This window comes from Lytechinus variegatus, chromosome 2 (genome assembly GCF_018143015.1).
Source record: "Lytechinus variegatus isolate NC3 chromosome 2, Lvar_3.0, whole genome shotgun sequence".
In the NCBI taxonomy this organism is placed as follows: domain Eukaryota; kingdom Metazoa; phylum Echinodermata; class Echinoidea; order Temnopleuroida; family Toxopneustidae; genus Lytechinus; species Lytechinus variegatus.
The window spans coordinates 12,657,459-12,669,676 of record NC_054741.1 but is presented as its reverse complement, the minus strand read 5'-3'; the positions used below and the strand labels follow the sequence as shown (position 1 = coordinate 12,669,676).

At 35.9% G+C, this 12,218-nt stretch overlaps 1 protein-coding gene across 2 annotated transcripts; it reads left to right on the top strand.

Annotated features, from left to right (window-relative positions):
* Nucleotides 1-3,286: 3,286 nt before the first annotated feature.
* Nucleotides 3,287-8,799, top strand: LOC121409388 (transmembrane protein 42-like). Of its 2 annotated transcripts, XM_041601323.1 has the most exons (4): nucleotides 3,287-3,576; nucleotides 6,401-6,568; nucleotides 7,481-7,627; nucleotides 8,104-8,799. In XM_041601323.1, exons 2-4 carry the CDS (start codon nucleotides 6,407-6,409, stop codon nucleotides 8,269-8,271), a joined length of 477 nt encoding a protein of 158 aa, XP_041457257.1. In that variant the 5' UTR covers nucleotides 3,287-3,576; nucleotides 6,401-6,406; the 3' UTR covers nucleotides 8,272-8,799. The 2 variants fall into 2 exon arrangements, with proteins under 2 accessions (XP_041457257.1, XP_041457258.1); XM_041601324.1 differs by lacking the exon at nucleotides 3,287-3,576 and having other exon boundaries at nucleotides 6,363-6,568.
* Nucleotides 8,800-12,218: the final 3,419 nt, after the last annotated feature.

The following is a 12,218-nucleotide window of genomic DNA, read 5'->3' as shown; positions in this document are numbered from 1 at the left end:
TGGGGTGCGTGGTATCATTTATAACATACAGTGCAATGTACTTCACACATGCCCCCGGCCTTGCCCTTGCCGTTAGCCTTGGAACGTTAACTCCTTTTCCTCAAATAAAAATAAAACAAAATCAATAGATTAACTCAAGAAAACACAGCTCAACAGTTGTCGCATACAAAATAAAACGTTCAGCATACTTTGCAAAATACCACCGAACACAGCCACAAACTCAATACAATACATGCACTCCACTCATTCACTAGCTCCCTATCACACAACAAAATCATCCGATGACATGGGCAAAATCTCGAACAAAAGTGAAATTTTCTTATCTAAATGACCGCATCTCGCACTGAAAATGTCACAATCGCATTTCCTTAAAATCATAATTAAGAAATAGGGGGTATAAAAATGGAGATTTTAGGGCAATTTTGCGATGTTAATGGATTTTGGAAACATGTCCTCACATAAATTGATACTTCTGCGAGCCAATGCGGGTCGCCGTTTTTTCCCGGATGTCATTCTCTATTACACACAGGCTCATTCATTTAAAAATGAAATAAGGCAATATAATCATGTCGCTAATTGTTTAAAATACCCTTCACATCCCTCCCCCTCCCCCCGGTTTAATCAAATTCTTTGGTCCTGAAATCTTGATCAATCATGTCAATGGGAATTAAGGTCACTCTACCATACCAATGAGGTCCAAACCATAAACGATCTAGGGCCTAATCTAGTCTAACCCAGGGAACTCCCGCCCGCTATGCGGGCGGGAGCCCAGGACCTTACGTGTAATTGACCATACTCACCTGACTAGCGTGAAGTATGGTCAAAATAATTCTCCGAATAAATAGTTAAAACAGAAATCAAGCACTTCACGATTATATGGATGAAGGTCTAACGAGTGGCAGTTTCCTGACATCTGGGCCAGGGTGACCAGATTTCACCAAATGAAATACGAGACAATTGACAAACAGAGATCAACAGAGAAGCCCACACACATTGTTAGACTTGTGAAAAATATAAAGAATTGGAAGGGAGGGTGAACGAAAGAATAAAGGAGAGAAAGAAAAAAGATGAATCGAGAAGGAAAGAAAATGAAGGGACAACAAATAACAGAAAGTTAGAATAAAACAAGGATGAAAGAAAGAATAAAAGAGTTTAAAAAGGTTTCCGTCATTCCTTGAAATGAATATAGAAAGAAAGAAGGAAAGAAAGAACGAAAGAACGAAAGAAAGAAAGAAAGAAAGAAAGAAAGAAAGGAAAATGAGTAAATGTGTGAAAGACAAAATAAAGGATAGAATTAGAGGGGAAAAAAGTAAGAAAAAGGGGAGGAAAGAAAGAATGGAGAAACAAAATATGTTTCCTTCATTCTTTGAAAGAAAGAAGAATACAGGAAGGGAGGGTGGAAGGGAAAGAAAGAATGAATAAGGGAAAATAAAGAAAGGAAGAAAGAGAGGGAGGGAAGAATGAAGGAAGGAGAGAACGAAAAAAAAGAGAAAATAATGGAAGGAAAGAAAGAACGAAAAGAAACAGGAGAGGAAGAGAAAAGGAAGCCAAGGTAATTTTAAGGTTAGAAAGAATGAAGGAAATAAAAAAGGAAATTTGATAAAGAAGGAAAGTAAGAGAAAGAAGTAAAGAAAGAAAAATGAACAGAAAGCGAGAAAAATGTTCAGGAAAGAAAGATAGGAAATAAAGATAGATGGAATGAAAAAGGGCAAGCAGGAAGGATAGGGTAGAAAAGAAAGAAAAGGAAAAAAGGGAAAACTTCAAGCACACAAAAAATATCCGATCATCTAATAAAAATTATAAGGTTATTTGGTGTTTTTTGAATGTATTTCTAAAAATTTCGAAAAGTAAAATGTTTTAGAAATATATAAGATTTCAAAGTGAAACATTGTCAAACTAAAACATTACGGCATTGTACACACCAAGACTCCAAACGAAAGCTGAAACAATATATTTATTGATATATATGTTATATGTTATCTGGTGGCCCCTTTTATAAGCCTTGCTTCTCCGGGGTCACCTTACCATCATTGTAATTTCCATTGATTGTTGTTAATTTGTTTGTATTGTTTTTGTATTTGATGGTTAAACAACAAATTGAAAATTGAATTGAAATCTATGAAAAGTCAAAATTGTTCCTCCGATTACATCTCCAAATCATTAATTTGAGAATCCAAGATATAATTATAGGAATTTCCCGCCGATTTTGTGATTATTTTGGGAGAAAAACTGTTTATCATGTGAGATTATTTGCATCATTGAGAATTTGCTCCGATCCTACATGCCTAGATAGTAGCCTGCGCACAAAGGCATGAGGCTAGTTCGTTTGCAATGTATTGGGTTAGCAAGAAAATCACCGCAGAACTTGCAAAATATTAGTTATCGATTTAATTGGTGTCTCTGCTTCGTCATCTGTTGGTTATTCAATGAAAATTTGTCACTTTTAAATGTATTAACTGCATTTTGTTCAATGTTCTGAAATACGGGACAAATAGGCATCCCTCTCTTTCTTCCTTTCTTTATTTTCCCTTATTCATTCTTTCTTTCCCTTCCTCCCTCCCTTCCTGTATTCTTCTTTCTTTCAAAGAATGATCTGAGCACAAACTGGAACCTCAAAAAAACGAAAAGTTCTCTCCTTCTACCCCAGTCTCGATCGGCCATTTTGTTACGATTCATAACAAAAATGGTTGATCGAGACGGGGTAGGTGAGAACTTTTCGTTTTTTTGAGGTTCCAGTTTGTCAGGAAACTGCCACTCATAGTCGTACTTAGACCTTCATCCATATAATCGTGGTAAGTGCTTGATTTCTGTTTTAACTATTTATTCGGAGAATTATTTTGACCATACTTCACGTTAGTCAGGTGAGTATGGTCAACACGTAAGGTCTTGGGCTCCCGCCCGCGTAGCGGGCGTTCCCTGGGTTAAATCTAGTCTAGATCTATGACCTAGTTACAAAACCATACTAGAATCGAAGTTACTGGGACTGAGGTAAACTAATGACTCCCTTGTCCATAAATCACTGGAGAAAAACGTTAATTTTCCTCAATTCCTGTACATTATATTCTCTCTTTAAGTCTCTTTTATTTCTCTATTCGCATCTAGATTTCGTATTTCTTAAAAACGGACGGACATATATGTTACAAAAGACTTTTCTTACCCAGTGAAACTAAAGATCGCCTGCTGGCAGAAGATCTCCGATCCGGGGGTCTCATACAAACTGCGCGTTCGATGGCAAGGCCATAGAGTTACGTATTTAACTCTATGGGCAAGGCCTACCTTGCCTTACTCGTTTTCCCGTCTGTCTGACGCCGCCTTGGACCTTTAGCTGTATTTATGAAGAGATTTTGAGGAACATGACGATTATAACATGAGTAGACCCTATGTATATCTGTGTTTTCTCTTATTTAGTCAGAGGATTCTTTGGAGAAAAACATTTTATTGATCCCACATGTTTGCTTTTGCGTGTGTTGGAAAAGTAGTCTGGGTTGTGCACTTACTTGTGCACCAAACATTGAGTTGAGTGAATCACCGACCAAGCTGTTGCCCCGGGGACCCACACGTCTTCTATTTCAAGAGGTATTTAGGTGGAAATGTTCTGATTTTGAATTTTAAATGAAAAATAAATATTATGATACAAGCAGTTGCGTAATTGAATACCAAGTTATATTAAAGTGTATAGTGAGTGATTGTATTACCGACCGGCCTTGTATTACCGAACGCGCGCATCATATGCGTCAGAAAATAATCAAATACGCTCAAACCTTTGCAACATCCTTCCAAGGGGAACTTGAATAGAAAAATTATGAAAAATTATCAAAAACACAATTTTGAAGTCTTTATATCCTCAAAACAATAAAATATGGTCAAAATAGCTCATCAGTGACTTTGTGGTAATCCTCTGTTTTAGGGGTCCAAATTATTTTAGGTTGCTAACTTCAGGCAAAAGTCACAAATGCACTTACAATGAGAATAAGTCGTCCGCAAGCTACAAGGCCGTGAACGTACAAGCGCGCTTGATCGCCTATCGGCGCGGCCGCCTGACTGGTCAATTGACTGCTCTCCCGGGGAGTCAAGGCGAAAGGTGGGGGGTCCAATAGATACATATATATTGCTATATATCACCTCCTCTGTTTGAGGGGATTTTATTAATTGTGGCATTGGGGGTACATTATAATGATGACATTGGTAGCAAGGAGAAGGGGTGGTGCCATAAATAAAATAATCTCATAGTATACCGAAGGGGTGCTTTATACACGTAGCAATACATGTATCTATCACCCAAACCCCTTGTGCCCCCCTTGCACCCCCTTAATATCAGACAGGTTCATCCCCTCTTGCCACCACCCCTTCTCCTTGATACCAATGTCATCATTATGCCCTAAAATGTACCCCCCAATGCCACAATTAATAAAATCCCCTCAAACAGAGGAGGTGTTATATAGCAATATATATGTATCTATTGGACCCCCCCCCCTTGTGCCTGCGCCCCTTAATAATGGAGCAGTTCATCCCCTCTTGCCACCACCCCTTCTCCTTGCTACCAATGTCATCATTATGCCCTAAAATGTACCCCCCAATGCCACAATTAATAAAATCCCCTCAAACAGAGGAGGTGATATATAGCAATATATATGTATCTATTGGACCCCCCCCCCTTGTGCCTGCGCCCCTTAATAATGGAGCAGTTCATCCCCTCTTGCCACCACCCCTTCTCCTTGCTACCAATGTCATCATTATGCCCTAAAATGTACCCCCCAATGCCACAATTAATAAAATCCCCTCAAACAGAGGAGGTGATATATAGCAATATATATGTATCTATTGGACCCCCCCCCCACCTTTCGCCTTGACTCCCCGGGAGAGCAGTCAATTGATCAGTCAGGCCGATAGGCGATCGAGCGCGCTCGTACGTTCACGGCCTTGTAGTTTGCAGACGACTTATTCTCATTGTAAGTGCATTTGTGACTTGCCTGAAGTTAGCAACCTAACATAATTTGGACCCCTAAAACAGAGGATTACCGACTTTGTTGTTTTCCCAACTTTTCTCATAGAAAATACACGTTCGTTAATACGATACCTTTTCAAGTGACCAAAATATTTCACTTGCGAAGAGGGGTCCGATTGGAAGCTGATGTCATAAAAATGAAAAACAATTTCGGCAAAATTTCTGCATGTTTATATTTTGTAGGTATTTGTGTATTTATGGTGAAAGTTTGGTGAATTTTATTGGAATAATGTGTTTGATATGATCAAATTCATGAAAAGTGTTCGGTAATACGATCCACTACCATACTAGACTACCAGGGCAGTAGTAGGCTAGGCCCACTCATCCAACAAACGAGGTTATGATTTAATAGGCCTAACTTTGTGGCATTTCACAGATTTATATTTTCTATTTAATACATGGCAAGTTCCCCCAAGTCTGTGCAGTCCCCCTTGACTGTGCACATGCATATCTTCGCGATTCTCGTAAAAGAAGATACGCAACGAGAACAAACTTTATACATGCAATACACAGACAGGTATTCATAAGAAAATCTGACTCAAAATGGTGGGAAAATATTTGACGGCCTCAAAATGCAGCCTTTCTCATCAAAATCCCTGAATCGTGTGCAAAGTGAATGAGTGGGCACCATTTTCTTTTTTCAATCTGAAAATGACTGCCCGAGGTTTTTTTTCAAGAAAATCCTAATTTTCTTTCATTTTTTATTGAGAAATTTGGTACACTTACTCTTAATAATATAGGGAACATTATTAACGGAAAAAATTTTGAAATAAGAAGAAATTCATGTTAAATCAAATTGTTAGGTGTGCAGACTTGGGCCCCACCATCATAACATTTTATTGAAATTACTTACTGTGAAAATATTAGTTGTGCATTATTTTCAAGTGCGACTTTATTTTTAATAAACTCATGGAGAATCAGTTAAAGTTAGAGTCAAATTTGCATCAAATTGAATGGAAAACCAAGACAAATGGAATTAAAGGAATCGATAGCATTTTCCATTTGAAGTCATATTATTTTGATGAAATTGTAACTGTTGAATTTTTGTTCAAACTAACTTTGATAAAGTTAAGTGCGGCCTATATATTACAAGAGTTATGATAAATTTATGTTGTTAAAATGCAAAGTTATGCCATTTTTTTGAATCCCTATAATTTTAGCAGAGTTAGTCTGTGGTCTAAGTCAAACCTGACTAAAACTTAAGACTATGGGGCCAATAGTCTGAAGTTTTAGTCAGTATGGGCCATAGAGGCCATTGAAGGACTCCTTTCCGTTGAATGTTATTGTGATGCAATCATGCCAAAAACATTCATCTCCATGAGTTTGTAAAAAAAATCAATTTCAAGTAAAGAAATTAAGATAAAGTAATGAAATGTGTTGTTTTATATTTTGCAGAGAGCCATGGGTGTGACACATGGTCTTATCTTGTCGGTTTGTGCTGGTGTATGTGCTGCCACTGCATCATTATGTGCCAAATTGGCAATGTCTGGGGAGGAGGTTGCAGAATTCTGTAGCTATCTTCATGAGATTGTGCAGTCAGATTTAATACCACCATGTTCTGTGGTAAGTATAATCCATCAAGTTGCTTATCCATGATTATTGTCACAAATTTCTTTCTAAGGTCATTTCTTTATTTTATTTTTTTTGCTTCTTCATTTATCGATGCACACTTTTACCTAAGTTGATCCCTTGAGACCACAAAATTTGTTTGACTGCTAAAGGCAAAATTCAAATTTGAAGATGTTAATGCCTTTAATGGCACTTTGTCATTTAGGGTCACTGAACCTGATCATGATCCATCAAGGGGAATCAACATTGAAATCTTCACTAAGGTTATTTTTTTTAACATCATCATAACTAAAAATATGAGGATGTATTTCAGGAAACTTGGACATAAGGGTATTCAAGTATCACTGATCATCTTGTACAAGTTGCTGGTAACATGATTAGTGTCAAATGTCATTTAGGGTCGATGAACTTTGACCATGTGGCTAATGAACTTTGACATTGTTGAATTTTCAAAGTAATTTTACAAGTATAAGTCCATTTTTCAGAATTTATTTTATATAATACTTAATTAAGTATCAGCAAATGGATGAGTGGGATTTCAGGTTACTAAGTCATAGGTCATTTGGTGGTCACTACTCTGATATCAACTAAAGGAGAATAACAAAATTTTAGGATTTTCAATATATGGATACTGATATTTCAAGAAATCACCAATGAATTGTTCTGGAAAATCAAATGCTTGAATTGAAAATAAATGTATGTTTCACTGACTACTGATTATAATGAATTGAGTTGAATTTTGTGTGTTTGGAATATGAATGCAAACATAATTATGCATGATTTTTCAAGATAGTATAAGTTCCATTCGAATGGCTGAAAAACGATAAATCAGACAAAAGGGAATTATCATAGGGAGTCAGTGGAATTATAACTTCTCATTTGCTATCTCTTATTTCTATTTTTTAGATTGCTTTTGCAATGCGAATAGGAGTGTTTTCTCTCATTTTTATCTTCAATGGACTAATGTGGACTTTGTTTACCAAGTCAATGCAGCTGTGTCCATCATCACTACATGCCACCATGACAAACAGCTCATCAAACCTCATATTTAGTGTAAGTATAAAAAAATGTAAATTGAATTGAAGCTTAAAAACTTATATTAAAAGGGTTCTATACTAACATGACAAACGAGCTCATCAAACTGTGATTCTTTTTTTTTATTGTGAGTTTAAAAAAAAGAAGAGCTTGAAATGTTTTATGCTATTCATTTTATCATAAACGTTGAATACCTTTCCAAATCTTAATATTTTTTTTCATCCTGTTACAAATTATTTTATTATTAATATTGAATTTCTCTTCAGATCTTGAAATCTTTCTTCATACTAAAAAAAATATTTTGTAGAAACATTAAATTCCCCTCTAAATTTTGAAATCTTTCTTCCTGCTTTCAAAAATAATATTAGAAACATACAAACATTGAATTCCCCTTCAAGTAGAGAAATCTATCTCCATAATGTTTTGCTTGTGCCCCTTTTTCACTGTTTTACCCTGTTTTCAAAAGCAACATTTATCTCTTTTCTCTCTCACAGGGATTGATGGGTCAACTTCTCTTCGGCGAAACACTTTCACTGAAATGGTGGTTTGGTGTCTCCCTAATCATTGTGGGGTTATTCTTTGTCAACAGAGGGCAGCAGACCAGCAATGACAGCACCCCTCAAGTCCAATCCCATCTACAAGATGACAAAAAGGATAGATGACACACAGAAATTAAAGAAACATTAATAGAGTGAAGTCTGACCAAGTAGACCTTCCAAGATGAATAAGCGGAATCAAATTTTCAGACCAGAACATGCAAAGGATGCATTAATCACGTCATCCAAGTGGAATTTCACCTTGATTGAAAGTTTGTGGTCCACAGGGAAAGGCAGATTCATTTGTACTCTGTTTCTCAGTTGATTCTCCAGAAAGAAGCCCCATATGAAAGAGATTTTGTGCACTGCTATTATAAGCTCAAATGAATTGGCAAGTGGATAAATCCGTGCCCTTTGAAATACGTACACAATGTCTGGAGTTCAAAATCACTGTTCTTTTCACCATTATTGGGTGCAAATACCATCATAATTCATACAACAATGTGAGCAACTTGTCATGCAGAGAGTGGCTTGAATACTCCCCAGGGAGCATAGTTTGTGCATACATTCTCTGTGTCAAGTCTGATTAGAACTGACTACTTGACCATTTGCATTTTATTCATATGTCAATTGCCTTCCATATATACATTTATAGTTTTTGTCTCACCTGCGAAGCAAAGTGAGACTATAGGCGCCGCTTTTCCGACGGCGACGGCGGCGTCAACATCAAATCTTAACCTGAGGTTAAGTTTTTGAAATGACATCATAACTTAGAAAGTATATGGACCTAGTTAATAAAACTTGGCCATAAGGTTAATCAAGTATTACTGAACATCCTATTAGAGTTTCATGTCACATGACCAAGGTCAAAGGTCATTTAGGGTCAATGAACTTAGACCATGTTGGAGGAATCAACATCGAAATCTTAACCTGAGGTTAAGTTTTTGAAATGTCATCATAACTTAGAAAATATATGGACCTAGTTCATGAAACTTGGACATAAGGTTAATCAAGTATCAATGAACATCCTGCATGAGTTTCACGTCACATGACCAAGGTCAAAGGTCATTTAGGGTCAATGAACTTTGGACGAATTGGGGATATCTGTTAAATTCCCATCATAACTTTGAAAGTTTATGGATCTGATTCATGAAACTTGGACATAATAGTAATCAAGCATCACTGAACATTTTGTGCAAGTTTCAGGTCACATGATCAAGGTCAAAGGTCATTTAGGGTCAATGAACTTTGGCCGAATTGGGGATATCTGTTGAATTCCCATCATAACTTTGAAAGTTTATGGATCTGATTCATGAAACTTGTACATAATAGTAATCAAGCATCACTGAACATTTTGTGCAAGTTTCAGGTCTCATGATTAAGGTCAAAGGTCATTTAGGGTCAATGAACTTTGGCCGAATCGGGGGTTTCTGTTGAATTACCATCATAACTTTGAAAGTTTATTGGTCTAGTTCGTTAAACTTGGACATTAGAGTAACCAAGTATCACTGAACATCCTGTGCGTGTTCCAGGTCACATGTCCAAGGTCAAAGGTCAATGAACTTTAGCCGAATTGGGTGTATCTGTTGAATTACCATCATAACTTTGAAAGTTTATGGATCTGATTCATGAAACTTGTACATAAGAGTAATCAAGTATCACTGAACATCCTGTTCCAGTTTCAGGTCACATGATCAAGGTCAAAGGTCATGTATGGTCAATGAACTTTGGCCATGTTGGGGTTTTTTGTTGAATAACCATCATATCTCTGTAAGTTTATTGGTCTAGTTCATAAAAAGAGGACATAAGAGTAACCATGTATCACTGAACATCTTGTGCGAGTTAGAGTAGTATGCAAAGTCAGCACTGCTGCTATATTGAACCGCGTGATGCAGGTGAGACGGCCAGAGGCATTCCACTTGTTTATTAAAGATGCTAAATATTTTTCCCGAAAACTTCTCCAATGTGCTTCTATATGTTTTTTATGTGAAATATGATTAGACCATGAGGATTTAGACTAAGTCTTGACCAGGAAGAAATTACATGGGGGCTCAATGCAATTTTGCCCCCGACATGCTCAAAAAAAGGGGGAAGGGATATGATAAAGATTAGAAAAGAGAGAGGGGTTAGAAAGTGAGAGAGACAGAATGGAAAGGGAGGTGGGACAAGAAAAAAAAAAGACAAATGGAAATGAGAGGGGAAGAAAAAAGAAAGGAAGTACTGAGTACTCTGGCATCGCATAGTTGATCTCAAAAGTTGCGCAAGGCTTGAAAGAAAAAGTCACGGCATGGCACCATCTTTTCACATACAGATTTAAGTGTATCACAGAGTATGTTGAGGGACTAAATCAGCCCCCAGACTTATAAGGGTTAAAGGGGAACTTCACCCTGACAAAAGGCAGAAGAAGCAGAAAATTAGGGGAAAATATTGATGAAAGTTTTATTAAAATCCATCAAATCATAAAGAGTTATGAATTTTAAATATTTTTAATTTGTGATGTCACATGCGAGCAGATTCCCCTATATCATGTAACATAAATTCTAATTTTTAATGGAATAAGATCAAAAACGAATATGATGAAAATAAATTCAAGATCTTTAAAAGTCATAACGATGGATTTTCATCAAAACTCCAACATAATAAAATCATTCAAATATCTTAATTTTCGTGCTTTTATTAAAACTAACCTGTCATCAGGAAGAATTTTCCCTTTAAAGATTTCCCATAAATCATAACACAGATTGTGGAACAAACATAACACATACATACACGTATACAATAGTCTTGTTTTCCAGCGGCATATATTTATTATATGTCTCAATTTCCACATATACCAAAAGATAATTTTGAAATGAATGGCTTACATATGATAAGTAGGTACTATTTGGTTAGATTATTTTGGTCACATTTAAATCAAATTAACATCACTTGAACAAAATATAAGAATATCATACATCCAAAGCCTACTAAGTGTTGACATGATTATTTCTTTGTGGTTATCGCTCTTTATCCATATCCATATAAAATATTGCAATTAAAGCTTAAGGTAATACAGGTCAAAGCTTGGGAAGAAGAATAGCATACAAGAATAGTATACCTTATACTAGACAACAGTTTATTCATCAGCACAGGTGTCAATTGACTTTACTTTGATGTAGGTTATAACTACTAAAAAAAAGTAAAAAAAATACTGCACATGAATATTAGAGAACAAGGCGAGATGACTATTTTTCAACCTAAAAATAGGCTTCCAGCTCTCATAAAGTACGATGCTGTGATACTAGCATTTCTGCTATTAATGGGTTTATACCACATCTGTACAGTGTTTTACTGTCTTTTTGTGGGTCTATACTGTGTTTTACTGTGTTTCACCTATGAAATAATACACCTTTCAAAAGCTAAACTTTTTAAACTTCATTCTGGTATTGATCCTCAAATTGGCAAAAAAATTCTATTCCTTTCCATCCATTTCAAAATTCCAATATGGATATAACAATATTTAAAATGAATGATAATGGCAAAACTGTAACAAAAAGTTGCCAATTTTGCAATTTGAAAGAGTGGTTTAAAGTGTTACTAATTAGCTCACTTTAAAAAGTATTTATTCATGAACAACACAAAATACATCATTGGAAATGGGATCTTTTTTTTTTGTAGTGCAATTTGCTCTTTATAATCATATTCTTCATTCAGGAGAAAGGTAAATTGCTAAATTATCTCTTTGAGGAGACACTTAACCTCCTTGGGATAAAGACTCAGATAAGAGCTAAAAGTGAAAATGACAACTGAAATGAAAAGCTGTGCCAAATAAGAGAAAAATAAATATGGTAAAAAGTAGTCAAAGCTGTAGATTCCATTCATTCAAGCTTGCAGGAAAAGATATTTATGATATATCTAGGTGATAGAACCTATAAAATCACAACTTGACCCTACTTTCAAAGCCTAATAGATGGAGCTATTCTTATACAAAATACTTGGCTAATACATGGTAAAAATGCATAAAGCTTGCATTTCTGTGTTAAGTAATTTATAAGCCTTCGATTGGTATATGATATGTCAATTTCACTTTGTGG